This window comes from Diadema antillarum, unplaced genomic scaffold, assembly GCF_040938485.1.
Source record: "Diadema antillarum isolate AM-2024a unplaced genomic scaffold, OU_Dant_1.0 seq00000105_RagTag, whole genome shotgun sequence".
In the NCBI taxonomy this organism is placed as follows: Eukaryota; Metazoa; Echinodermata; class Echinoidea; order Diadematoida; family Diadematidae; genus Diadema; species Diadema antillarum.
Window position 1 is genome coordinate 122,035 of NW_027271191.1, and position 27,972 is coordinate 150,006.

The 27,972-nt window shown below is 39.7% G+C and overlaps 1 protein-coding gene across 1 annotated transcript; it reads right to left on the minus strand.

Annotated features, from left to right (window-relative positions):
• LOC139726929 (purine nucleoside phosphorylase-like) lies at positions 1-27,190 on the minus strand. Its single transcript, XM_071637915.1, has 6 exons — positions 26,703-27,190; positions 11,525-11,694; positions 5,186-5,289; positions 4,412-4,587; positions 2,552-2,742; positions 1-1,360 (listed from the first exon to the last, which is right to left on the minus strand). The coding sequence occupies exons 1-6, from the start codon at positions 26,852-26,854 to the stop codon at positions 1,152-1,154; spliced, it is 1,002 nt and encodes a 333-aa protein (XP_071494016.1). The 5' UTR covers positions 26,855-27,190; the 3' UTR covers positions 1-1,151.
• Between the last annotated feature and the right edge of the window lie 782 nt (positions 27,191-27,972).

Consider the following 27,972-nt stretch of genomic DNA (forward strand, 5'->3'; position numbering starts at 1 on the left):
TGCAAATTTTTTAATTTTTACAAAGTTCAAGATTATCTCCACCGCTAAGATGTGACCACCATGTAGCATGGTATGGTATGTAGGTTGTTCACTGACAGATAACCTTGTATTCATCACCACTGTAGGAAAAGTGCTTGGAGAGTTGTGTAATGATGAAAAGAAGACCCAACAATGCCACAAAAAAAAATATATATATACAAATCCATCTATACATTCAGGCATCACAGTGGACACCATGTGTTCTTGGGAAACCTTGTTTGGGATATCCATTAGTATCAGCACAATATACATGATTTGGGTGTACCCATAATATAAGATGAATTCTACATTACTACCATTTGTGCTCAACGCACATCTTGTAAGTAAAAGTGAAGGCAGGATGTTAGTTCGCTGAAAACACTCAAGAGTGAGTTAGGAACTAACAGTGGCCTGCTCATACGCAGATGACTACTCATACAGTATGTGAACAAAACTTGCCTTTAATGCCGTCTGAAAGAAGATCTTGAGTGTGTATTCTTCCCACCCGGAGGGGCAGTGGGCAAGTTGAGAATTGCATTGGAAACTTGAGTAAACAATGCCTTAGGCACCTTTTTCACCGCGCAGAGGCATGAACCATACGAGCAACAAGACGACTTGAGCCACTGTACACTACTGTACGTTGGGGTTCTCACCAATACCTCTACTTATATTTATTTTTATGGCAAATCAATATTCCTCTCAGCTGATATTGGGAACATTTACAGCTGCAATATATATCTATCTATCTCTGCATAATATCAGCACTTTGTGCTGCCTTGATACAGAACCTGCTGGAAAAAAAAAAAAGAAATGAGGGAAAGGGAAGAAGCAAGACTTTGTCAATATTTATGTGTTCATCATTCTGCAAATAGATACTGCCTAACATTTGTGCGCAAACATACTCGGGACACAAAAGCCTTATCTACTGTGAAGTGAACAGAACAGAATCTTATTGCTTACTTGCCTGCTCCATCCAATCAGCGAGATAAAAAATTCAAATTTGCCCGCTTACAGAAAAATAGTTCACCGCTCTGTCTATCGTGGCTATGGACCAGTCCACACGAAAGGACATAAAAATCTCATTTAGACATAAAGATAACTACCGTACAAGAATACATTGATAATGCTTAGAGCTACTCCTCTCCGTTCATCCGCTCCACCACCTGTGCGATTAGGTCCTGCATGACCCCAGCACGCCACTTGCCCGTCTCCAGGACCTCCTCGTGATTGGTCTCGCCGTGGGACTTGTAGTCCATGATGCAGCTATTCGTCACGAGTGAGAAGCCCAACACCCGCATCCCACAATGCCTTGCTGCGATGGCTTCCGGTACGGTGCTCATGCCTGCATGAAAACACACACACACACACAGAAATTAAATGTTACTACTGTAAGACCAGAAACATACACGGCATGAGACTTTGGCAAATTGGAGCCGACAGTAATTTCTGCGGTATGAAACTTTCGCGAACTGCCGCCAATGAAAATTTCAAAATGAGCATAGAGTAATACATCCACTGAATTGTGTGAACAAAAACTCAAGTGTGCATTTTATTTTCGCAAACCGTGACTCGTTGCCAAATTCGCAAAAGTTACATGAACGCGGAAATTTCTAGTTTTCTAGGGCATTAATGCATACGCAAAATGAGAAGTATTTGGCAATTTGTGGACATTCTCACACAATAAAGTGTTTTGAAAAAAACAAAATTTTTCAAATCTGTGCATTACTCATTGCAACTCGATGGCCAAATGTTAGATGAGAACTGACAGAAATTCACCCGAGGTTGCTCTTGAAAGATAATCAATTTAGCACAAGATTGCAAAAATGGACAAATCTCAGAGGAGAAGGTCATTGGATCTCTAAATCTATGTTGTTTCCTGCACTCTGTCCTTGAAACAGATACAGAAATTATCACGGTTTCTCTACTGTCAGTCACAAGTTCCCTGGTTCGAGTTCCCTGCCTGCAGTGGGTTGTGCCCCTGGGCAGGGCACTTTATCCTCATTGCCTAGAATCTCATAGAGAACTTAAAACCCTCGGTCCCATGGTCGCTTGCTTGCAACCAGTCATTGCTTCCTTACCGGCCACATAAAACAAATCATTTAAACTCTATAAGGCAATAAAATGACTCAGTATTGAATGCTGTCTACTCACAGTTATCAATTTGTTTGTTTGTTTGTTTGTTTGTTTGTCTGTTTTTTTTTGTTTTTTTTTTTGAGGCATATATGTAACCACTCATACATGCTTTAATGAAGACACAGGGCAACGTTTTTTTGTGACCTGTGGTATAGACAAATGTTATCATCACACTAGAGTATGAAGAGCAGTCACTTAGCATAAATGGTCTTGTTCATACATCCAATCTGATACTCATGATAACAACTTCACTGAAAAACACAGTATTAAGAAAAAACTGTCCACCGCTGTACGTGTCTGTGTGGAAATTTGTGAAAAGGTACGCCATTGTCTGTGCTTGGCTGGTCCATGATTATGTCTATGTAGGCCAGTACGCGCAAGCTCTCTGCAGAAACCTCACCTACAACATCTGCCCCGATGGTCCTTAGAAACCTCAACTCTGCTGGGGTCTCGTATGAGGGGCCGCTGACCATGACGTAGACGCCCTCCTTGATAAATGTGGAGCACTGGAGATCTTGAGCAACCTTCAGGGTGAGTGCCCGCAGCTCCTTGTCATACACGTTTGACATGTTGGTGAATCTCGGCCCAAACCTGGGGGAAAAGGACACCGCAATGCACATGACAAGTTCATGACATAAGACAGTCATTCTAAACCCAGACCCATAAAACACAAATGACTTTTGTTTATTATCTTTATGCAGTGTGTGGTATCCTCTGCGTTCCTTCAAAGGTATTCTAACTTCCTAATAAAAAAGAACATTTCAGAGACTTTCATGTAGCCATTAATATACAAAATAAAGTAAGTGACAAAGGACTTTTTCCATAATTTTCAATAACAATTTGAAGAGGATTCTGCAAGACTGATAAATCTGAACAGGGAAACCAGTTGCATTCCATGATTTCATAATGATCTTAACTTTTAAGACCAACTTCAATTCTTTGTGAAACACCCCCTGGCATCCAGCTGATTTTCCAGCCCACATATACATTAACCCATTGAGGACAGACTGATTTCGCTAAAACAAGCATTTCCCATAGACACCTGTCGGGAGTATACTCGGGACTCGTCCTCAACCAGTAAAACATCATACAATAGCAATATAAGTGTTGTCACTGCAGGGCTGATTTGTGCCGTTTGACCCGTGAAGTAAAGGTCAGTTGAGGTGCGCTCTTTTTTTCTTTTCTTTTTTAACCAACGGCGTGTACAGTATACTGGAAGTTGACACTCGTGACTGCCAGCTCGGAGAAACACATTTCAAAACGGCATTGCGTTGATCTACTCGCAGAAAAGTGATCATGGTCTCGAATGCATTTCAAATTGCCCTTTGAATGGCATTTCTAATCTGTGTTTCTAAATGAATTCCGCCCCCCCTTCAGATCTCGCCTATGGAACGCGCGATCGCGCCAAAAATCGGCACACGCGACGTATTCTATCAAAATGTATGGTTGCTTTCTCCGAAAAATTTTTCTTATATTTTATATTAATTATTGTAATTTATGCATAAAATCAGTTTTGGGCTCTAAATCACTTATAAATGCTCCAATTAAGCTAATTTCTTTTATAAAATGTTTCTTGTATCATTCTTCTGAGACATGGGATAAAAAAAATCTGTATCGAAATTAATTTCTTATGTATTTTATTGTTTTTTGAATTTCTTATTTATTTCCTTGTTTTTTGACCTTTTGTTTTTGTTTGTTTTTTGGCCAAAATTTGTCACAGACATTTTTCGAAGCATTATTATGCTAAAATAAATTAATTTCGGCCATTCAAGTAAAGATATGAATTTTTATGTGAATTAATTGAAAAAACACAATTTGTATTGGATTTGTACACAAAATCACGTTTTGGAACAATTTTGGGGTTGACAAATTTTTTTCGAACGGGCGTCGCGTCAAAACGGTACGCGTGGGCGCACCAATTGGGTCTCAAAAGTTGCGCGATACTTGAAAGAAAAAAGTCATGAAACATGGCGGCAGGAGCTTATCGCGTGGCGAAGATATTGCGCGAAACGTCAAGGGGGGGGGGGCGGATTCCGCCCCGCCTGATTAGGGTTAAAACTTTTAAACTCAAGAAATAAAGCTATTCTGAACGACAAATCCAGTCTCCAAAGCTTGTGTTTCTCTTGCATCAATTTATACGTATCTGGACATGGTACTTCTATATCAAACAACGAACATACTGATTCCGAGTAGATACACTGCTACACAACAATAACTTAATAACAAACACACAAACATTTCTCACTTATCTGTCACTCACCTCTCGTCATTGTCGCCTGCGAGGGGGTTCATCCCCGACATCGTGGGCAAGCCTATGTGGTCGATCATCAGCATAATGTCGCCAACCTTGAAGTTCGGGTTCATGCCTCCGGCTGCGTTTGTGATGACGACGGTGTGGACTCCGAGCAGCTTCATGACTCTGACCGGGGCGATGAGCTGGATCAAAGTAGGTATAGGACACAAAACGTACTTAAATAGTGGGCAGTAGCAGAAGGGTTAAGGAAATATTGCGCACCGTGTTTAGTCCCTTTGGTATGTACAGTGCACTTCTGTCGAATGAACATGATTATAATGACACTTTTGTAAAAAATTCAGTTCTTGCGCTGAATTATTGAGATTCTGATAAGTATAGCATATAAGAACTGATCATCAGTCGTTCTTACATCCTTCATAACTTTAAGAACAACTTTGTGAAACACCCCCCCCCCCCCCTGGCTATAACTTGCTACTTATTAGCCAGTGTCACTGGCTAACTTTGAGGAACATTGTGTGTTTCACAAGTATGTTCCCTCCCCAAACATTACTTGCTAGTTAAATTAATACTTAAATTTTAGGACGATTTGGTCGTTCATAGATTGTCATGCATGGGAATGTAAAATTGAATTCTGTCTTGTTTGTAAGTTGGATGAAACAGTAAGAGTAAGCGATTGCGCAGTGCGAAATTTCAGTATCTGTGTAAATATGTTTCCCGTCGCTCAGCATAAACTTTTAATCACAAAAAATCAATGATGTTTACAGTATGTGGTAACATTACCTTCCAGGCGGGGTAACCTTCGTAGAGGTGAAACCTGCCCTGCATCATAACGACTGTCTTGCCGTTTAGTGTCCCGAACGAAAACTGCCCAATGTGGCCTTCAACTGCAGACAAATGTCAAGAAATGCAAATTTTATATCAAAAGTATCATCATATGGTACATAGCAAGCATCAATAGCATGATTGAAAGTGGTTGAATTGACACTGAGTGTAATGCATCATTTGCGTGATAAAATTAATAGTCATGACATACAAGGAATTGGAGCATCTTTAGTGAGTCTATGCCACAAACTCATTCCACTTACTGTAGTACATTCCACTTACTGTAGTACATTGTATACATTGTATCATTACTGGATGCTGTTTCATATACAATTCTAGATTATATGGACTCCAAATGCACAATTAGCCATCATGCAATTCAACTTCCCCTTTGCCTTTGGCCTTCATGACACAAATCTGTACTTGGTCTGTGTAGTCGTTGTTCATATTATCTGCATATTGCCTTGGATACCTCCACTATTCATTACAGTACACTTCCGACATGGCAGTCCAGCCTGCTCCTTTTTTTCTTTTTTTTTGGGGGGGGGGGGGGGAGGGGAATGGGGTGAAGTGATTAATCTTTTGTTGCATGGCAGCCAGTGATAAATGAATTTATGGTTAAACTAGAAATGTCGCTATGGCGACTGGTATGCCTCCGCCATAATGCATGGTTCTCCTAATAGGTCTATAGTACATGTGGACAATGTGTCATTACATTTTCACAAAATTGGCAAAATATTAAAATGACATGTTTGTCACAAATGTATTGAATGTTTACCTTCCTTGACCTATGTTTAATTGGATGAATAAGAGAGCATGTATTTGGGGATTTAAGAACTTTAACTTGACTTTGACCATTTCATAAGTTTATGCACTGAGTAATTTTCAAGGTATGGAGAAAAAGCGCAATTTCTGTATTGAACAGTAAATTGCTATCATTTTCATCTGGCCTTTGATTCATAACAGAATCACTGTCAGGCAGAACATACATAAATTCAGCATGTACTAAGTTTCAAGATAACTTGAGCCACTTCCGAGATATGGAGAAAGAAGTAAGTTCAGCACTTTCACTTGATCTTTGACCCTTTGACCTTTGACCTTCTTGGCAAAAAAAAAATCCCAGAGAATCTCTATTGGGTTATACATGCATACATCAAGTTTTAAAACAAAAAATCCTGCTGGCATTGCATAAATATAAGGAAAATAATAAAATTTTGAAGTATTACCCTTGACCTTTGACCCCTGACCTTTGACCCCATGAACCCTAATTTCCCTAGATAACCACTGCCAGTCAGTAGATGCATATATACTATGTTCCATGAAGATACCTTGAACAATTTCCAAGATACAGAGAAAAAAGTGAAATTTTAACATTTTACTTGACCTTTTGACCTTTGACCTTTTGACCTCATGACCCCAAACTTTCACCAGAGAATCTTAATTGGGTAGTACATGTATACACTAAGTTTCAAGAAAATATCTTCAGGCATTGCATAGATATGGGGGAAATAGTAAAATTTTAAGCATTTGACCTTGACCTTTTGACCTTTGACCTTGAGCATGTGCACCCAAAAGTTGATAGGCACAACTTCACCCCCTAATACACATACATGCCAAGTTTCATTAGGATACCTCAAAAGGATTTGGTAGTTACCCTGTCCACAAAATTCATTACGGACGGACGGAAGGACGGACGGACGGACGGAAGGACGGACGGACGGACGGAAAGACGGACGGACGGACGGACGGACGGACGGACGGACGGACAACCCGAAAACATAATGCCTCCGGCACCACTTCGTGGCGGAGGCATAAAAATATGACTGATTGCCTATCAATGAGACCCATTAAGTATTGTGTGCATCATATGCACACACACTCACACACAAGCATACATAATAGATACTTAGATGACAACTGCTGATAAACTTCCCCAGTGTACAGAGACTAAATGTCCTTGGTGTTTGTTTGTTTTGTTTTTTTAACAGAGCCACATCTGTGCCAATTCAGAGAAGCCATGGCCATATGGATTAGGTTCTGTTACTATATTCAGACAGTTAGCTTTTTAGATAGACAAGGTAAACCATCTAACTTCTCAAAACTTGGTGTTTTCAGAGCACATCTTACATAATGGGGGGGGGGGGTGGTGGTGATAACATCACAAACACACAGTGAGCATGATACACTGTACACTACTGCACATGTTTTAAAGCTTTGAAGAGAAAAGTGCTGGCAGTTGCAATACAAAACATAAAATTCTACAATCTATGTCAGTCTGGAAGGTCTTTCACACTGTGAGAGAACTTGTTCGTAATCACATTTATAAAAATGTATTTGTGAACATGCTTGGGGTTATTGCAAACGAGGAAACTTTTTGCGTATTTCATGCAACCAGAAACTAGCGAAAAAATTAAAGCATGTGAATACTTTTGTTTGTTATATGTACAGCGCATCATAATATAATGTCTTGATTCCGCAGAATTAAAAAACAAGCAAAATTCATCTTACTTGGCGGAGCGCGACAAATTACTCAGGCAAAAATATCCACCTTTTACAGTAGAAGGGGATCAGACAGAGGGCTTGTTCTCTTCACTACGAGGCAATTGCCAAATTGTGTCTCGCCCATTCGCATACAAGGAATTAATATTTTTTATAACTCCCAGAAGTTAATTGACCTGCTTATGACCTTTGACCTTGTGGTGACCTTCAACACCCTAAGGGACATTTACCATCCAAGTTTGATCACAAACGGACAAAGGGATCAAAAGTAATGAGCCATAATCGAAACGCGCCATAAAAACTTAACATTGGGCCCTAAAAATTTGTTGACCCCTTTCTGTAACCTTTGACCTTGTGATGACCTTTAACTCCCCACGGGACATCTACCGTCCAAGTTTGGTCACAAACGGACATAGGGATCAAAAGTTATGAGCCACAATCAAAACGCGCCCTAAAAACATAACATTGGGCCCTAAAAGTTTGTTGAACCCTGTCTGTGACCTTTGACCTTGTGACGACCTTCACCTCCCCAAGGGACATCTTCCATCCAAGTTTGGTCACAAATGGACAAAGGGATAAAAGTTATGAGCCATAAACGAAATGCGCCCTAAAAACTTAACATTGGGCCCTATAAGTTTGTTGAACCCTGTCTGTAAACTTTGACCTTGTGGTTACCTTCAACTTCCCAAGAGACATCAAGTTTGATGTCCAAAGATGTGTTTGATGTCTGGGACATCAAGTTTGATGTCCCAGTACCCAAGTTTGATTGCCATTGTAGCAACATGTGCTGAGTTACGTGTGATAATAGTCTTGCAAGTAAACTTTAATGTATGACCTCAAATGACCTTTGACCTTATCATGTGACCTCTTACAGCACCATAACATGAAGGTACCCCCAGTGCATCCATCACCCAAGTTTGATTGCCATTGTAGCAACATGTGTCGAGTTACGTGTGATAAGAGAGTCTTGCAAGTAAACTTTAACGTATGACCTCAAATGACCTTTGACCTTATCCTGTGACCTCCAATGGCACCATAACATGAAGGTACCCCCAGTGCATCTATGACCCAAGTTAAGTTGTAATCCAAGCAACTTATGTGAAGTTATTTGTCAAAAGAGAGTCTTGCACATATTACTCTTTAATATATGACCTCAAATGACCTTTGACATCATCACATGACCTCTGACAACACCAGAGACTCCAACTCTCCCGTTTTCGACGGGAGATCTCCCGCCGAAAACCCATTTTTGCAAAAACTCCCGTTCTCCCGTTTGAGATTTAATATCTCCCACCCTGGCTCTTTGTCTCCCGTTGGAAAGGATTTCTTACATATTTCTATTGTATGTTGAAAAAATAAGCCTTATATAGCAAAAGAGAGCATCTAGAACCCTGGGAATTTCGCGCTTCGCACACATCAACTTTGAGTCTCCTGTTTGCTAAGGGTTTCAGGCGGGAGAATCTCCAGATCAGAAGGTACTTTGGGTTGGAGTCTCTGCAACACCATAACATGAAGATACCCCTAGTGCTTTTATCACCCAAGTGTGGCTGCCATTGCTGTAACAGTTGCCAAGTTATGCATCATAAGAGAGTCTTGCAGGTAAACTTATAACATTTGTGACAGACGACGGACGATGGACGGACGACAGACGGACGACAGACGGACGACAGACGGACTACGGACGGACGACGGGCGGACGCCATTTGGATCCCTTAGTCTCGCCTTCACCTCCGGTGGGCGAGACAAAAAACTGTGTCACAATCCGGCATGACCCGTCAATCTAACATGTAGCTCTTGAAAATATGCTCCTCATATGCTCTACCTCTCAACCGTGTTTTGACTAACTATTACGTAAACCCCTACAGATTACAAATATACACTCAAAATGTATTCCAAATCCTGATGGCCTCATATCAAAACTCTCCACAGCTTTTCGAACCCACTGATGCAAAAATAACACTTTAAATTCTCCCCTTGGATGCCCTGTACAGCTCCCCTTAGGATACCCCAAAGCAACCTCCTTCAAATAGTAAACATTTCTGTGCTAGGAAATAAAATCTTACGGGTGTAGACAGCTGTAGATTGCTCGTTCTGTCTCTCAGTGCCTTATCAGTGATTGTATAATGGCTAATGGACATCTAGATAAATAGTTGCGGAGTAATGTAAATTCACAGATAAAGGTACCAGTATCATTGAATTTGAGCGATTGTCTGATTTTTTATGATTAGTTTGGCTGTCAGTGGGTTTCCTGGGCACTTGTATTATATACTTAAATCAGAGAAGATTATAGAATACACTTATTGGACAAGGAAGTCTTCAATGAAGACATTAGTTTGAAATGCTATCTCCATCTACTGTGAGGAGCAAATACTTAGCATCTCATGGATTACTTTCATGCAAGTGTTTCATTTCTCTTTAAAGCATTGAGGAGATCTACAATAAATAGAAACCATTTCTTAATCACATGGGTGGAGGTTCCATATAACTCGACAAAGCATTTATAAACAGAATTTGTAATACGCATAAGACATTTTGTCCCCATGCTTCTACAGTCAATCAGAATAATGTATGGAGTACCTGCTAATGTTCGCCTCCGGAGCATGGTACACAATCCTATCTTTAGAACACTTTGAAACCCTCCTAGATATCATGCTTGCTTCCTTTATTACTTCCACCCTTGTAAGTGCAAATCTGGATCCCATTTCGAAAGTGTCATAACCATCAGCCCACTGTTATTTTGGTTTCAAGTGCAACAACTTTCGGTTTGGAGTACTTAGACCCATAAGAATTGGTCAATAGCTGTGTTAACATTAATACATGTTGCTGCACCAAAAAGCTAACAATTTCAAACTATATAAAATGAAAGTGTCAAAGGAATGGCGTGCCATGGAACATTTTTGAGCCATATTTTTATAGTACTGAATCCAGACATTGCCACACCACTGTCACGTTGAATACCTCTTAGATCTTGAAAAGAAGGTCAGAGACAAACAGTGCTCAGAAGTTCTCAACCCGTTGAAGACAGGCTGATTTAGCTACAACACACATGTGACATTTCCTACACACCTGCCCGAGTATACTCAGGACTAGTCTTCAACGGGTTAAAAAATTATTCTGTTCCTCATATCATATTGCCAGATCTGAATAAGAGTATGTACAAGATACCTATATCATAAAATGATACTAATGTGGTGTTATCTATCGAGGGTAGCCTCTTTGGTGTAAACATAGATCTCCCTGGGGGCCCTGCCATTTAATCATTATCCCGGCATTGCCAGGCACTGTTTGTATACTTGGGTCAAGAAAGACGGGTCAAGAAAGATATCATGGGCAAAATAGATTTTCCGAGGATAAATGCACCGGACTGGACTTGAACTCAAAACCTGCCATGAACAAAGTCAGAACCATATTCACTTATACCATGATTACTGGTAGATGGAACTAGCTAACATCTGCAAAAAAGTCAGAATAAAAAAAATACAAAATTTGCCAAATTGCGACAGAAAAATGATCTTCAAACAAGTTATCAATTCAAGGATCAGTAAAAAAACATAAATATATAGACTCTCATTACAGGCCTTTCAGAATTCGGCAAGTGAAATGACAAAACATGACAAAAATACGGCTCAAATACTCGGGGAATTTCATGTTTTTATTCAAATAATAAAAGACTAGAAATGAATGATAAAAGAAAATAATTACAACATAAAGGAAAAGCACCAGAAGACAGGAAGGTAGTTTCCATGACAAGGTGGGTTGAGTAGAAGTATTATTCTGGATCATCTGTGTGATCTTTACCTGTGCTGACAGGGAAGTTGGGGATCTTTTCATACGGTATCGTGTATCTCTCCTCCAGCTTGTTGGCCAGGTTCATCAGGCCGGATCCACAGATGATGCCTATCGTCGGCTTGTGGGGTTGCTGCGACAACAGGCAGTGCGCCATCGACTCATAATCTTCATACGTATACCTAGAGCATGAAATAAAATGAGCGGTTGGGAAATGATAAACTGCTGTTACAAACTTTTAAGTGACACTCAACTGAGCCTCACTCTTAGTTTTACTACTATGAATGTATCAAATTTTGTATACGTGATGGGGAATTTTGGACTCATAAAGCACCCTGCAATGCTGTAATACCGCCCATAATCTGAAATTATCAGCGCTTGGGTTGACAGTAAGCTCTGAGAGTACATATCACCATAATGAAATAAAAGCAAATATTGAAAGATGGCGGTGAAACAGAGTTCTTGACTGTTTTAGGCCATGTATGACATTAAACAGGATGATACCGGAAGAAGAGGAAGAAGTATCCTTGGTGGGCAAAGAATTGTTTTTACTGAATTTCTGCATAATACACACGACTGATCTGCACAATTTGTCAAAAGTTTGACAAATTGTAAGTCAGGGCAGTTAGAATGTTGAGTACATCATTGCATGAGGCATCTCTTACAATTAGGTACATACACTGCACAAACATGCTCAGGACCATTAATTTGTATCAACCAATTTGCACTCCCCCCCCCCCCCCTTTCTCTCTCCTTCCCTTCTTCCTTCTTTTCATTATTACGATATCTTTCGATATTGGAACATCCACTTTCACGTAATTTCCCCCTACACACTTGATATCGATATATTTGGCAATGAAATCAACATTCATCTTGTATGTATAGCACAAGCCAGACTGCCAGGACACTATACTAGTATTACTTCACAAGCCAGACTGTCAGGACACAATCTTCCTGGACAAGCTTGCTACATTGTATCATGCTACATCCAGTATTTTAGAAAATTTTAGAAAATTCTGTAATCCTACTGGTCAAGAGCTGTGCATAGATATTAATGGACCACATGTTGCCTCACTGACGATCGCCACCGTTAATACGCTCTAGCACACTTGTAGCAAGAGTTCGTGCATTAAGGAAGTGTTTGTGCACTTCCAGTAAATTTTCAATGTTGCTAATTGTAGGACACTTTTAACGAATGAATATCTGGCAAAACTCCATCTACCAATCTATGAAACAGATGATGCACATGTCTTTTCATCATCAGTAAGAATAGTGTGCATGTGGTAGCTATGAAATCTAGTCTAAACCCACTCGGCTGAGCCTCATGAGTCAAATAATTCAAAAGTTACCTACATACACACAATTCCTACTGACACACGCAGATCTGTGAATCAATTTGCATATTGGCACTCTGACAAACTGAAAGACAAACAAACAAAACAGAACCAACCAAAGCATCTATATTCTTCCCTTTTGAGTCAGTGTCAGTCCAGATAGAAAACTAACACAAACAAATAAACATGCTATCATTGTTCAAGGTCATTTTAAAAGTCAAAGCAAAATTTGGCAGTGGTGGGTTTATGCGCAAACGAATTCTCCTTCCCTGCAGTTTGTCATCATGTGCTTGCCATGTGGCCTTACACACTAACCTTCATCCACTGCCAACTGGCATGCAGTATTCCCTCCACTGAATGTCATATGTCACCATTAATAACACTGAGCACGAGTGCCCTCGTCTGGGCACGAGTGCCCAGTCATCAGTACCTGCATTAACTTTAATTGGGGGAGCCATTGCACTGATCATGTGATAAATTTCACGGTTGCTGACAGGGAGATGATCAACTGCGATGTAAATGTACAAGTAGCCGATCCTACTGTTTGTTTGTTTTCTGACAAACGGTTTCGACACCAAATATGCTAATATCTTATGACTGAGGTTTTCAGCAAATCAGTGTTTAGTATCGGAATGATTCTGGGGGGTGATGTGGCATAGTGGATAAGAATCCTGACTCCCAATCAGACTCAGACCCCAGTGTTTACATCCCTGGACAAAATGTTTTTACCCACCATATGTCCCTCTCGACCTAGGTGTATTATGTGTAAATGGGTACCTGGCAATGCTAGGGAAATAATAATGGCAGGGCCCTCTGATAGAGCAGTAGTTACACTGTAGAGGATACCCTGGATACAGGAGGCTTTCTCATTATCATTATCATCACCATCATCTTCATCATCATCATCATTATCATCATTATTATTGTTATTATCATCATCATCATCATCATCATCATCATATTTATTCTCTTTGCTCTTGTACTGCAAATACCTGGTAGCCGGTCACTGTTTGGCCTGAAACAGTACGAAATTGTAGCTAATCATGTGATCAATATCGAAAGTGCTATTTATATCATTGATAACATCATCCAGTCTACATACAGCACGAACTCATTTCAACAGTCATGTGATCATTTTCACGAACCTGTTGTTCATGTAATTAGCAGTGTCTTGTGACCGCTCTTCAATGCATAAAAGCCTTGCCAGGTAATGCCATATAAGTCATTACCTGATACTGTGCATAGTGTGCCCCTGATTGCCCTACTATTCGTAGTGTCAAGGCTCTAGTCTTTTTCCAGACACTCATTCCACTAGGATGCTACTGTAGAGCTCCCTTTCAGGAAATGAACCATATACTGTTCTGGTTGCTATGTAAAAAGTGACATCCCTCTCCTCCCCCCCCCCCCCCCCCAAAAAAAAAAAAAAAAAAAGAAGAAGAAGAAGAAGAAGAAGAAGAAGAAGAAGAAAAGCAAAAAAGGAGGAATTAATTCTTTCTTGTTGTTTCCATGCTTAAAAAAATCTCTGTAGTGTACCGTGACTGTTATCTCAGGCAAAATGTGCAGAGCATTAATCTGAAATAATCTTTAGTTCTTCTGACAACAAAATGATTCTGTTAGTTTGTTTGGATTTGGTTTAACACTCTCAATGCAGTAGTAAGGACTGAATGCCTATACTTGTCTAACTAAAAGATCTTCAACTTTGTCAGTCCTAGAAATATAGGAAGAAATGCAGACTGATAGGATGTACATGTACTACAGCCGAAGCTGGGATACTGCTATTTCTGATACAGCAGGGCTGCCAACACCAACAAATTAGAATCAGTGAAATTCAAAGGAGGGAACTGGGGATATACTGATGTGTTGCATGCATGTCAGTGGCTGAACTAATCCTAAATAAAACTCTTGGAGGCTTCTAAATTTAGGTGTCAGGTCACTTAAAGATTTTTCAGAAAGTCTTCTGCAGAATCACAGAGAACTGACACAGCTCTGACACAGCTCTGACACAGCTCTGACACAGCACACCATTATCTGATAAGGAGTTTTATAGCCCAAGACGGGATGAAATAAAACATGGAATCTCTTTGGATATAGTATGCATCTGTTACTTCTAAGAGATTGTTCCCTATTCAAAAAAAAAGAAAAAAAGATCACTATGAGGGCAGTTTTACCCTGTTGGACAAGCACTATAGCTAGACAACAGCAAATCATATACACACATGTATGTAATATAAATCTGGAAAGAATGGAAGGAATGGGAAACAGAAACTAGCGGTAAATAGACATTAAGAATGCCCACTCACGCGAAAACAACCCCTTTTAATCATGTAAACCCTTCATTACACAACACGGATACACATAAGAAAGTACTGAGTCACTTATTGCACTTGTTTGTTTTGCAAACTCTGAAGACAAAGACACTAATATATTTTCTTAGAAGTGCCGGGGGAGTTAACAGCTTTTGAACAAAGAGAACCTCATCTACTGTGAAAGGTAATTGCTACGGACACAGGGATACAATAAAGAAAGAATACCACGGTACAGTTCATAACTCTTGCAACGATATCTAACACTGTCTACATTAATGTCCTTTAAAGTATAATCAAGCTGGTTAGGTGTGTCTTGCAGGCTATGATTTATCTACACTGGAGATTGCCAATCTAAAGGATGACACAACAAACAGTACACTCTTCTGACAAACAACAGCAAGCTCTCTGTGTGACCCTCCTGCTAAGCTGCACTCCAAAGTCTAGATTCTGGCTGTTACTTTGTAGATTTAAATGGAGCTCACTTTCACCCAAGTGTAAAATCATTACAAATTAGCTTTAATACAACACTGATTCATTACACCCATTCCTCAGGCTCAGAACTCCCTATCCCCATGGATTAATTCCCTTCCCCTCCAACCCCCCCCCCCCTGCATAAAAACAAAACAAAAACAAAACATGCAGACAGAATTCAGGTTTTTCATGCAAACTGACAGAAATAGAATAGGTACATTGGGTCAAGTTTGGTGCTAGTGCTAGTGCTATTGTAGCTCCCAAATGACTGCCTTAACGAGCTCCACCACTGACAGTCAGATCTACGAAGCGATACCGATCAAAATTATCAATCCCTACACTAGGTGCTAGCATCGCAACACTACGAAGTCCATGGGAATCATGTGAAAAAAAAAATTGATGGCGCATGAAGTCAAGTATTAAAAGAAATAGCCATGACTGCTTAGTTTTAGACACATAATGAGGAACACAGATTAAAGGGACTGTACAGTACTGGTTGAGGTAGGGATTCATGTTTTGAACATTCCTAAGTGAGATAATGAAAAGCCTCTAATGAAATGTGAAAGAGCATGTAATTTTAAGAAGGATTAAACGTTTATTTGACGAAAATTGGTTTTCAAATGGCTGAGATATCCCAAAAAGTGCTAATAATAAAAGGCGACACGCCCCAACTTTATTAGTATCTCTTTGTTTCACCTTGTTTTTGGATATCTCAGCCATTTCAAAACGGATTTTCATCGAATAAACTTTTGATACCCCTTAGAACTGCATGCTCTTTGACATCTCATAGAGTGGTTTCTGAATATCTCACAAAACGTTAAAAGCTAAATCTTCACCTCGACCAGAACTGTACACACCCTTTAAAATGCCACAAATTTCATCCCTTCTCCAAAATACAACGATGCTCCCAGGCTCAGATTTATGTAGTTCACAGTAAATGTTATGTATGTAATGTGTCATCACTGATAAAAAGATAAATTTTGTCCACACTAATCTTGTAATCTAAACAATTCTGTACATGAACCTAAACAATGTACCAGTATGTGTACACATGCCCTACGTTATCACTGAACAATGATTCATATCATTGACTGATCTGTAAATCTAAACATATGTAAGGGTATTAAGTTCATACTACATGGACTCACCAAATTATTCTTAATTGAATATTCCTGTTCAGGACGGTCAACAACTTGAAAAGTTGATATTTGAGCATGTTGCATGCTCTGAATGTGAGAATATTGTGGAAATTATAGCGTATGCAATATTTTGACTTATTTCCAGTTGAGCTGCTTTATATGTTCAATGTTTTGTCTCATGTTTTGTGCACAAATTTTCGAAGTACCAATGGTAGTTTGATGTTTTGCAGATTTTGCAGGTTTTTCATGTTTGATTATATTTCATTTTGAGCATGTCCCCTTTTCTCAAGGGTAATTCCGTGAAGTTGGGGCACAAAGTGTTACATTTCAGCATAACTCAATACTAATTGTGCTATACATATATTGTTTATAGGCTTTACATTTGTATTGAGACCATACATTTTCCTGGAAATTTTGTGCCATTCAGACTCAATTTTGATGAAGTTATCTTAAAAAAATGTAACGGTGTCCTGTAGCATCGTGACGTGTCCATGTAGCATCGTGATAGTTAAAATCTGGTCCTAAAAGACAAATTAATGCAATTAGCTTGACCAAAATTTGATATAATATGCATAATTACTAGATTAGTCAGATAGCTAAATATCTTAACTTTCCTTTCCACAGTTTTACTTTTACAAGAAAATTTACACAATGTGTCACTATGCTACGCGGTGTCCACCAAATGTAACAAAAAAGGACACCGCGTAGCATCGTGATACATTTTGTAATTTTCTTTTAAAATTAAAACTGTGTACAGGAAATTTGAGATATTTAGCTATCTGACTAATCTAGTAAATATGCATATTGCATCAAATTTTGGTCAAGCTAATTGCCATAATTTGTCTCTTAGGACCAAATTTTAGAATATCACGATGCTACATGGACACGTCCCGATGCTACAGGACACCGTTACATATTGTTTAATAACTTCATCAAAATTGAGTCTGAATGGCACAAAATTTCCAGGAAAATGTGTGGCCTCAATGCAAATGTAAAGCCTACAAACAATAAATGTATAGCATCATTAATATTGAGTTATGCTGAAATGTATTTTTCAAATATCACGATGCTACATGGACACTGCCCCAACTTCATGGAATTACCCATAAGGATGTTGCATAGCATGTTGCTGGCTCTTTGAGGATGTTGCACAAGAATTCTAGCATGTCACAGCGACATGCTCAAATCCCTCACGGACCACCAGTACCCTGCATGTTTGCTACTGAGATTTTATTTGAAATGCCTTTTACATATCATTCCAATCTACTGAAGTCAATGTGTTGAGCATTGATGCCCCCCCCCCCCTCAGTGTCCACTTTGATGTGTTACTTGGGAGATAATGTGTTTATACAATGCATTGTCAAGTTACAATAAAAATCACACCGATATATTGTAGACTAGTATATGATGTTGAACAATATAATATACACCAAAGTGACATGACTGAACTGTAGGGCAACTTTCATGTGTATTGAGTGAATGCAACAAAACAAGGAAAAGTAGAAATTACGCGGTGCGTAATATATGTCCCCGCCGGAAGTAGCATTTAGTAGCAAAATGTACAATATAGGTCAAAAATCAAGGTCAAAGGTCAAAGAAGTCAAAGGTCAAAATTCTGTGTAGAAGTTTTGAAGCCCTCACCTAGTGCCATCACATAAAGCAAATGGAATCGAAATCGGGTTAGAAATGGCGAAGGAGTAGCATTTTGTAGCAAAATGTACGATATAGGTCAAAAATCAAGGTCAAAGGTCAAAATTCTGTGTAGAAGTTTTGAAGCCCTCACCTAGTGCCATCACATAAAGCAAACGGAATCGAAATCGGGTTAGAAATGGCGAAGGAGTAGCATTTTGTAGCAAAATGTACAATATAGGTCAAAAATCAAGGTCAAAGGTCAAAGAAGTCAAAGGTCAAAATTCTGTGTAGAAGTTTTGAAGTCCTCACCTAGTGCCATCACATAAAGCAAACGGAATTGAAATCGGGTTAGAAATGGCGAAGGAGTAGCATTTTGTAGCAAAATGTACAATATAGGTCAAAAAATCAAGGTCAAAGGTCAAAGAAGTCAAAGGTCAAAATTCTGTGTAGAAGTGTTGAAGCCCTCACCTAGTGCCATCACATAAAGCAAACGGAATCAAAATCAGGTTAGAAATGGCGAAGGAGTAGCATTTTGTAGCAAAATGTACAATATAGGTCAAAAAATCAAGGTCAAAGGTCAAAGAAGTCAAAGGTCAAAATTCTGTGTAGAAGTTTTGAAGCCCTCACCTAGTGCCATCACATAAAGCAAACGGAATCGAAATCGGGTTAGAAATGGCGAAGGAGTAGCATTTTGTAGCAAAATGTACAATACAGGTCAAAAATCAAGGTCAAAGGTCAAAGAAGTCAAAGGTCAAAATTCTGTGTACAAGTTTTGAAGCCCTCACCTAGTGCCATCACATAAAGCAAACGGAATCGAAATCGGGTTAGAAATGGCAAAGGAGTAGCATTTTGTAGCAAAATGTACAATACAGGTCAAAAATCAAGGTCAAAGGTCAAAGAAGTCAAAGGTCAAAATTCTGTGTAGAAGTTTTGAAGCCCTCACCTAGTGCCATCACATAAAGCAAACGGAATTGAAATCGGGTTAGAAATGGCGAAGGAGTAGCATTTTGTAGCAAAATGTACAATATAGGTCAAAGGTCAAGGTCAAAGGTCACGACTGAAATTCTGTGTAGAAGTTTCAAAGCTCCCATGTGGTGCTATCATATAAAGCAAACAGAATCAAAATTGGCTCATAAATGACAGAGAAGTAGCAAATTGAAGATTTTGATCACACACGGACGCACACACGGACGCACACACGGACGGACGGACGGACGGACGGACACACACACGTACGGAGCCCGTTTCATAGTCCCCTGCTCGAACTCGTTCGGCGGGGACAATTAGTAGAACACATCAGTGAAAGTTTGGGGAAAATCGGACAATCCGTTCAAAAGTTAAGAATTTTCAAAGTATCTGTGCAGTCACTGCTGGACGAGAAGACTACTGTAAAAGTGGATATTTTCGCATGACTAATTTTTTGCATTTGGCCGTGTAAGAAGTCTTTCTCGTGTTTTTTATTTCCGCGTAATCAAGACATCAAGTACTGGAACATATGGCATGCAAAAATATTCGCGTGCTTTTATTTTCAGGTTGCTTCTCGTTGCGCGAAATGCGCGAACAGTTCAACACCGCGAAAATTTCAACTTTTACAGTACTACATTGTACAGTGTATGATGTCATGCGTACAACGATTTACAGAAAATAAAAACAGAATTTCACAAAACTTCACTTTTTGAATAAAGTGCACATTTCTTCGACTCGTTACTGACTGTATGTTAAGGGTAATATTATTCCCCCTGCCTTCTGAAAGAGAGAAGTCAAGTGTTCTTTTGTTATGCGAGAAAAGTGAAAATATGTTAATTTTCTTTATTCTTTCATTATATCGTCGTACACATGTGACATCACAAGCTATAGTAGTCTTCTCATCCAGCCTTGAGTGAGCAGAAACTTTAAAAATTCATAACTTTTGAACAGATTGTTCGATTTTCCTCAAACTCTCACTGATGTGTTCTACTGATATTGCTGCATTCACGCAACCCACATGTCTCTGAAGGTGAACTTGTCCTTTCACCCTAAATCTGAGGTGTACAGATAGGGCCTACATGTTGTTCTGAAATGATAAGTCACACATACTGTATACCTCATCTATAAGGCTATTCACTGCACGTGTTTACAAATGATTTTACAAATCACTTTTTAAAAAAGAAAATCTTCATGACAGGGATGCCAAGTTAAAAAATTGTTTGTTTGTGAGATTTTCATGACTCGGCATCTTGGCGAGCAAATGTGCGCGCGAGCGAGGGTGTGGGAGGGGTCCCTCCCCCCTGTGGCCTCCCACGGTAGGGAGCTTTTTCAACTTTTAGCTCTTAATGGTGCGATCAGGTGCATACTTAAGTGACTATTTTTCACTTATTTTGAAATACAATACGAAAATATACCTTCAATTGTAACTGTCACTTTAATCCTTTGAGCTATGCTCCTTATTATAGGCCCAAATAGCAGACTTCGCCCGATGCCTGAGAAAAATGGGTGCCATGTTTGAGATCGTGAGACGGCCCCTAAATGCTTGAGTCTCACTCAGAATGCGTGAGACTTGGTAGCTCTGTCATAAATAGTCTTCTTTTTCAAAGGATTATTTTCTCAAGGTGAAGCAAGAAAGCACTGACAGTTACTGGGAAACATCCAACAAAGAGTGTCTCCAAGTTTAGCACTGTACAAAGAAACAAACAAACAAACAAACAAAAACTTGATTGCTGATATAATCATAGTAGTACATTCCCCCACTCACAAAAATGAGATCCTTGCTGCTTTCTGCCAATGTTATTGCTACTAATCAGTTTTATCATATTTAATTCAATCACATGCAGTTTTGTTGTAGCACTGCTTTGAGGGGGGATGGCAGGGATTCCAAGTTCAAAAAAAATTTATGAGTGAGATTTTCATGACTCGGCATCTCGGCGAGCGAATGTGCGCGAGAGCAAGGGTGTGGGAGGGGTTTTTCCCCCCTGTGGCCTTCCACGGTAGGGAGCTTTTTCAATTTTTAGCTCTTAACGATGCGACCTGGTGCATACTTAGGTGACTATTTTCTACTTATTTTGAAAGACAAAAGGAAAATATACCTTCAATTGCGACTATCATTTTAATCTTTTGAGCTACGCTCATTATTTTAGGCCCAAGTTGCAGACTTCGCCCGATGCGCGAGAAAAATGGGTGCCATGCGTGAGATCGTGAGATGGCCCCTAAATGCTAGTCTCACGCAGAATGCGTGAGACTTGGTAGCTCTGGGATGGTCAATTTACCACATCTGAACCATGAACTATACTGCAGTACAATATCTGATCTCGGTATTCATAATTTCAAAGGATGGCACAACGAAGGTCCCATAGATTGCCCTTTGAAAATGTGTCTGCATCATGAACTCAACAAAGTTTATGGTTGCACAGAAGAGTTGCCTGCACTGTAGTAAGAATTCTATACTGTGATCTCTGGAACTTCGGAAGCCTGACACAGTAGACCATCATCCCACACTGCCTTTCTCATGAATATTTGTTGAGGTATGCAACTATACACTAAACACATTGTCTACAGTTCAACTAGACTCACAATCTATTGATCAGCACACTTGAAGGCCTCTGATTCTATAGTGTTTGAATGGAGGCAACCCCCCTGACACACCCACCATTTATAGTCTTGCAAATTCAGACCTGTTTGCATTTGTGCAAATTTCAATTGCATATCACATCGAGAAATGTTTGTTTGATTTTTAGACTGGTATCTTTTTTGAACAACCCGAACCACAAAGAAAAAAGGTCACAAGAAATGAACTCAATCCACATTCTGATCATTTCCCTCTGCTTCATATAGCTTTTGATAGAAGTGAATGGATCACTGACTCTGGCATGCCAATGGGCACAGAGCCTGAGAAATGCAAGCTAACATTGGCTCACTGCCAAAATTGGACCTCCAACCTCTGGACAGTTAGGCATGACTTGTGTGTGTGTGTGTGTGTGTGTGTGTGTGGGTAATTGAAGGCCCCTTTGATCATGTACATCTCCTTAACGATGATGAGGCAGTGCAGGTACACAGCTATTCAAATGAAGATACACTGTATCATGGGGAAAATTTTGTCCTGGGATAAAAGGAAGAGGAAATAAATGCCATAACTCTGTACAGCGGACTCAGTTGAGGTTCTTCCTGCAAAACTTGATGACAGACTGTACTTATCATGAAAAAGAAAAAGAAGAAGAAGAAGAAGAAGAAGAAGAAGAAGAAGAAGAAACCATAAATGCCCAGTATACCAGCATTCAGGGATGATTTTTGTGGTATGATATACACAAGTGCATAAGAAATGTGTGCAATAATGCTGTATTTATAGCACGGTTTCTTTTGGGTAACAACGAAAATGCAATATATTTGTCTAAAAGCTTCACCAAAAGTAGGCCTACTTACACTACAATCTCTGAGCCTACGTACCAGATCATGGATACTATGTGATTTTTCCTATTTGATTACATCAATTACAATATATCGGGCTACAGCGGTATCCATTGTGCATGAAAGGTAATTGCGAGCAGTTTGTTTTGGATGCAATTTTATACTACCGTTTGGACATGATTCAATCATCACGCATTAGCAACATTCAGCATATCCACTAGTGAGCAGGGAGGGCGCTTAAGGAATTAAAGTCCAAGCACCAACTTTTATTATTTCACACTTTTTATCTCAAAATATTACAAAATATAGCTCATTATCCTGGAAAATCGCCATCAGCAGGACAACATTCTTAGTAGAGCTTTCGGATATATTGCTAGCAAATTCAAATTAGTGAAAGATGAATTTTGAACCCTAACAAATACTAACCATTGCAACACATTGAGCCACATCATGGCATTCATGACAGCATCTTTACATTATACTAGTTTGAACCTAAGCTGACATCTTTTGTAAGTCTATCATCTACTCTGCACCTGGAAAACACTCTGACTCATGGGTTTAGATTTGTTTTCATTCATCATTCATAATTATAAAATGGGTTCAAGAATGTAGCCAATTGGAAGCGCTGAAATGAGTCACGTGTGCGTGCATTAATTTTTACTATCATGCACGGCCTTGCAAAAAGCGTAAAGTCACTGACGTCACAATGTTTACACTAGCAGTGCGCACTTTATCAGTTGTTACAAGTGCGTCGCGCGCTACCATACGCGCTGTCAATCCTGTAAACAACTTCTCGTTCGGGCTGCCAGCCGGCCTTTCTTGTGCACAACAATCATGTGGCGTATGTATACGCATATACGTACAGTACTTACATGTGCGGGATTTCCGAGTGCGACGTGCGTATATGTTTGAGACGAACATCCTCGGACGTCTTGACCCACAAAGGTACGTGAAAAACGCTGACAAATGCTGTTAGTTTTCGAATTTTCGACCCATTTTATAAAACAAATGATGCACAGGATTATTTCGTGGCGTTTAATAGTGGAGGCGTAGCTCACTCTCGGGTATGTACAATGTAGTGCAACATGCACTCGGCTTTGCCTCGTGCATGTTTCACAATTGTAAATACCCTCGAGTGCACTCTACGCCTACACTAACACACTCTATCCTGTGCATCATTTGTATAGTAATAAATGACCATGAATAAAATACAGATGTCAGAAACAGCCAAAAGCCCTAAATACATAAGAAACTAGATATATCGCTACGGCTACTGATATGCCTCCGTCATAATGCATGGTTCTCCTAATAGGTCTATAGTACAATGTCTTGACAATGTGTGATGACAGTTTCACACAATTGGCAAAATATTAAAATGACAGGTTTGACACAAATGTGCTGAAAGTTCACTTTCCGAGAACTAGGTTCAATTCGATGAATGATTAAAATGTCAGAGTGCAGGTATTTGGGGAACTGATGATTTTTACTTGACTTTCGACCCTTTTATAAGTTTATGCATTGAGTAATTTTCAAGGTATTGAGAAAAAGTATAATTTCAGTATCAAATGGGAAAATAGCATTATCTAAACCTGGCCTTTGACCTTTGACCTCACAGTTCCAAAGAGAATCACTGTTAGGTTGAACATGCATAAATATGTAAGTTTCATGATGATACCTGGAGTTACTTTCGAGATATGGAGGAAAAAGTGCAATTTAGCACTTTCACTTGACCTTTTACCTTTTGACCTTTGACCTTTTGGCAAGAAACTTCCCCAAAAATATATATTGGGTAATACATGCCATACATCAAGTTTAAAAAAAAAAAAACCTTCAGGCATATTGCATTTTAAGGAAAGTAGTAATATTTTGAGGAGTTGACCTTGACCTTTGACCCCCCTGACCTTTGACCCATGACCCCCAACTTCCCTAGATAATCACTGCCCATCGGTACAAGCATATATACTAAGTTCCATGAAGATACCTTGAACCATTTGCGAGATATGGAGAAAAACATGAAATTTCAATTTTTTTTTCTTCACAAAATAACCTATGACCTTTGACCTTTGACCCTGTGACCCTAAAATCCACACAAAGTATTATCCCCCAAGGATATACCCTCATACCAAGTTTGATGTAAAACCACCACACGGTTCTTGAGATATCGACAAAAACAAAACGGGACGGACGGACGTACGGACGGACGTACGGACGGACGTACGGACGTACGGACGGACGGACGGACGGACGACCCGAAAACATAATGCCTCCGGCCACTTCGTTGCGGAGGCATAAAAAGAAAGATGTAAAATATAGAAGATATAAGAATAAAGTACTGTATACTCCAACTATTTCGCAAGGCTTTTATTTTCGCAAATTTGTATGTGAATTGGATGCTACAAAACATCAGAATAAAAGAAACAAGGAAAAGTAGAAATTACGCGGTGCGTAACATATGTCCCCGCCGGAAGTAGCATTTTGTAACAAAATGTGCAATATAGGTAAAAAATCAAGGTCAAAGGTCAAAGAAGTCAAAGGTCAAAATTCTGTGTAGAAGTTTTGAAGCCCTCACCTAGTGCCATCACATAAAGCAAATGGAATCGAAATTGGGTTAGAAATGGCGAAGGAGTAGCATTTTGTAGCCAATGTACAATATAGGTCAAAAATCAAGGTCAAAGGTCAAAGAAGACAAAGGTCAAAATTCTGTGTAGAAGTTTTGAAGCCCTCACCTAGTGCTATCACATAAAGCAAACGGAATCGAAATCGGGTTAGAAATGGCGAAGGAGTAGCATTCTGTAGCAAAATGCACAATATAGGTCAAAAATCAAGGTCAAAGGTCAAAGAAGTCAAAGGTCAAAATTCTGTGTAGAAGTTTTGAAGCCCTCAACTAGTGCCATCATATAAAGCAAACGGAATCGAAATCGGGTTAAAAATGGCGAAGGAGTAGCATTTCGTAGCAAAATGTACAATATAGGTCAAAAATCAAGGTCAAAGGTCAAAGAAGTCAAAGGTCAAAATTCTGTGTAGAAGTTTTGAAGCCCTCACCTAGTGCCATCACATAAAGCAAACGGAATCGAAATCGGGTTAGAAATGGCGAAGGAGTAGCATTTTGTAGCAAAATGTACAATATAGGTCAAAAAATCAAGGTCAAAGGTCAAAGAAGTCAAAGGTCAAAATTCTGTGTAGAAGTTTTGAAGCCCTCACCTAGTGCCATCACATAAAGCAAACGGAATCGAAATCGGGTTAGAAATGGCGAAGGAGTAGCATTTTGTAGCAAAATGTACAATATAGGTCAAAGGTCAAGGTCAAAGGTCACGACTGAAATTCTGTGTAGAAGTTTCAAAGCTCCCATGTAGTGCTATCATATAAAGCAAACAGAATCAAAATTGGCTCATAAATGACAGAGAAGTAGCAAATTGAAGATTTTGATCACACACGGACGCACACACGGACACACGGACACACGGACACACGGACGGACGGACGGACAGACGGACGGACACACGGACACACACACGTACGGAGCCCGTTTCATAGTCCCCTGCTCGAACTCGTTCGGCGGGGACAACAAAGAATTTATATCTATACAATATGAAATATAAAGCAGAATGTAAAATAATATCTATAATATGAATATATTGAGGGGGGAAAAAAACAGTCAACCAATTTAATAACTACACACGTAGGATGGGAGGGAGCTCACAAAGAAGTACATATCAATAAATCACTGCATCATAGTGTACAAGCCTGACCCAAACTGAAGGTTCCATGCAAAATTTGCACAAGTCCACAAAAATCAAAGAAGCCATATAGTACACACACCACAGGTAGTAAACTAGCTGAGGACACCCATATAAGACAGATGCATGCACATAATAATATTCAGGGCTAGCTAGCACGTTTAACCACAGAGGAGCCGGTGTACACTGTATACCTTCTGGGGAGCGACGGCTCACTACCGGGTACAACTGGGTCGCCTTGATGCGCCACCGGCAAAGATGGTTCTCCAGCTTCCCCGGACGGTGCGGGTCCCACCATGCCATCGCGAGCATGCATCGCGGTGCTCTTCACAGTGTTACTGGCCATGGAATCCTCGACCAGCCACAAATGATCGCATTCCACAGTTGCGTTATCTGAAAGCACTGCAAGGTGTAACACACGTAGTAGGTTGTAATTGTGCTATACGGGTCCCTTCCATATAAACCAGTCACTGTTGAACCGACTGTCACAGACTAACAAATGCACACTTCGGCAAGCACACACCCACATAAAAGACTAGTTCTGCATGTTTTGGCTCAGATTTTACTGTTCAGTGAATCTACTGAATAAGATGTACTTATTCCTTGTTGACTTATTACAAACAGCTCGCAGTGCCTTCTGGTGCAATGAAAGGTGCCACTCACAAAGCAGAGGGCATATTTACTGTAATATTTCACAACCATGAGTGCAAATACTGACTCAGGTTTATTAATTCAGCTTACATCATGTGATCATGGTTAAATAATAGGCGCTGGAGAGGAGAAAAAGTATGCCTCTACTATTTTATTACCTGAACTGAAGATGCACTGGGGGGGGGGGGGGGGGGGAGCACAAAAACAAACTAGAAGCAAAACGCATATTTCCAGCTAGAACATTAGTGCTCATACAATTAGTTTGCTGATGCATGAATTTACACAACAAATATGTGCAAAGTAATGAGTTCAATAGACTAGTTTAATAAAGTTCTCAATAGAAGCCAACAAAGCAAATTAAACTACTGTGATTTCCATCTGCATCTCTCCACAGGACTGCTGACTATGCTAAAATCTACTGACGATGCACACTGATAGAACACTACGTGTAGGTCGCCTACATGACTAAAACCTACGCATGAAGACTTGTGCCCCTTTTAAAAGACCTGCGCAGTTTGCCACTAGATGCATCCGGACGTTTCCACCAAATTTCTTCAATCTGAGCAGTCTCTCCTACTAGCTCCCGATGAATCGCTGATGAGACCGAAATACACTGACAGAAATAAAGTGTACTGTTAGCAAGTTACTTTCCTATAAGCACAAAGGTAATACCTGGTCGTTGCAAAATGGTGATTCGACAGCAAATTCTGTCCTGAAAAGCTCTTACAGTTTGTGCCGTATGATTGAAGAAACCTCTGATGACTTCACAAGTGCTGTCTGGTTGAGAGACAAGTGCCACTGCACTTCCTGCGC

Excerpts from the sequence above, each read along its gene's own strand:
- LOC139726929 (XM_071637915.1), bottom strand. The coding sequence starts at position 26,854 with ATGGCCAGTAACACTGTGAAGAGCACCGCGATGCATGCTCGCGATGGC. Across the intron at positions 5,290-11,524 it reads CAACTTCCCTGTCAGCACAG|TTGAAGGCCACATTGGGCAG; the intron begins GTAAAGATCACA and ends ATTTGTCTGCAG. Across the intron at positions 1,361-2,551 it reads CATCGGGGCAGATGTTGTAG|GCATGAGCACCGTACCGGAA; the intron begins GTGAGGTTTCTG and ends GTTTTCATGCAG.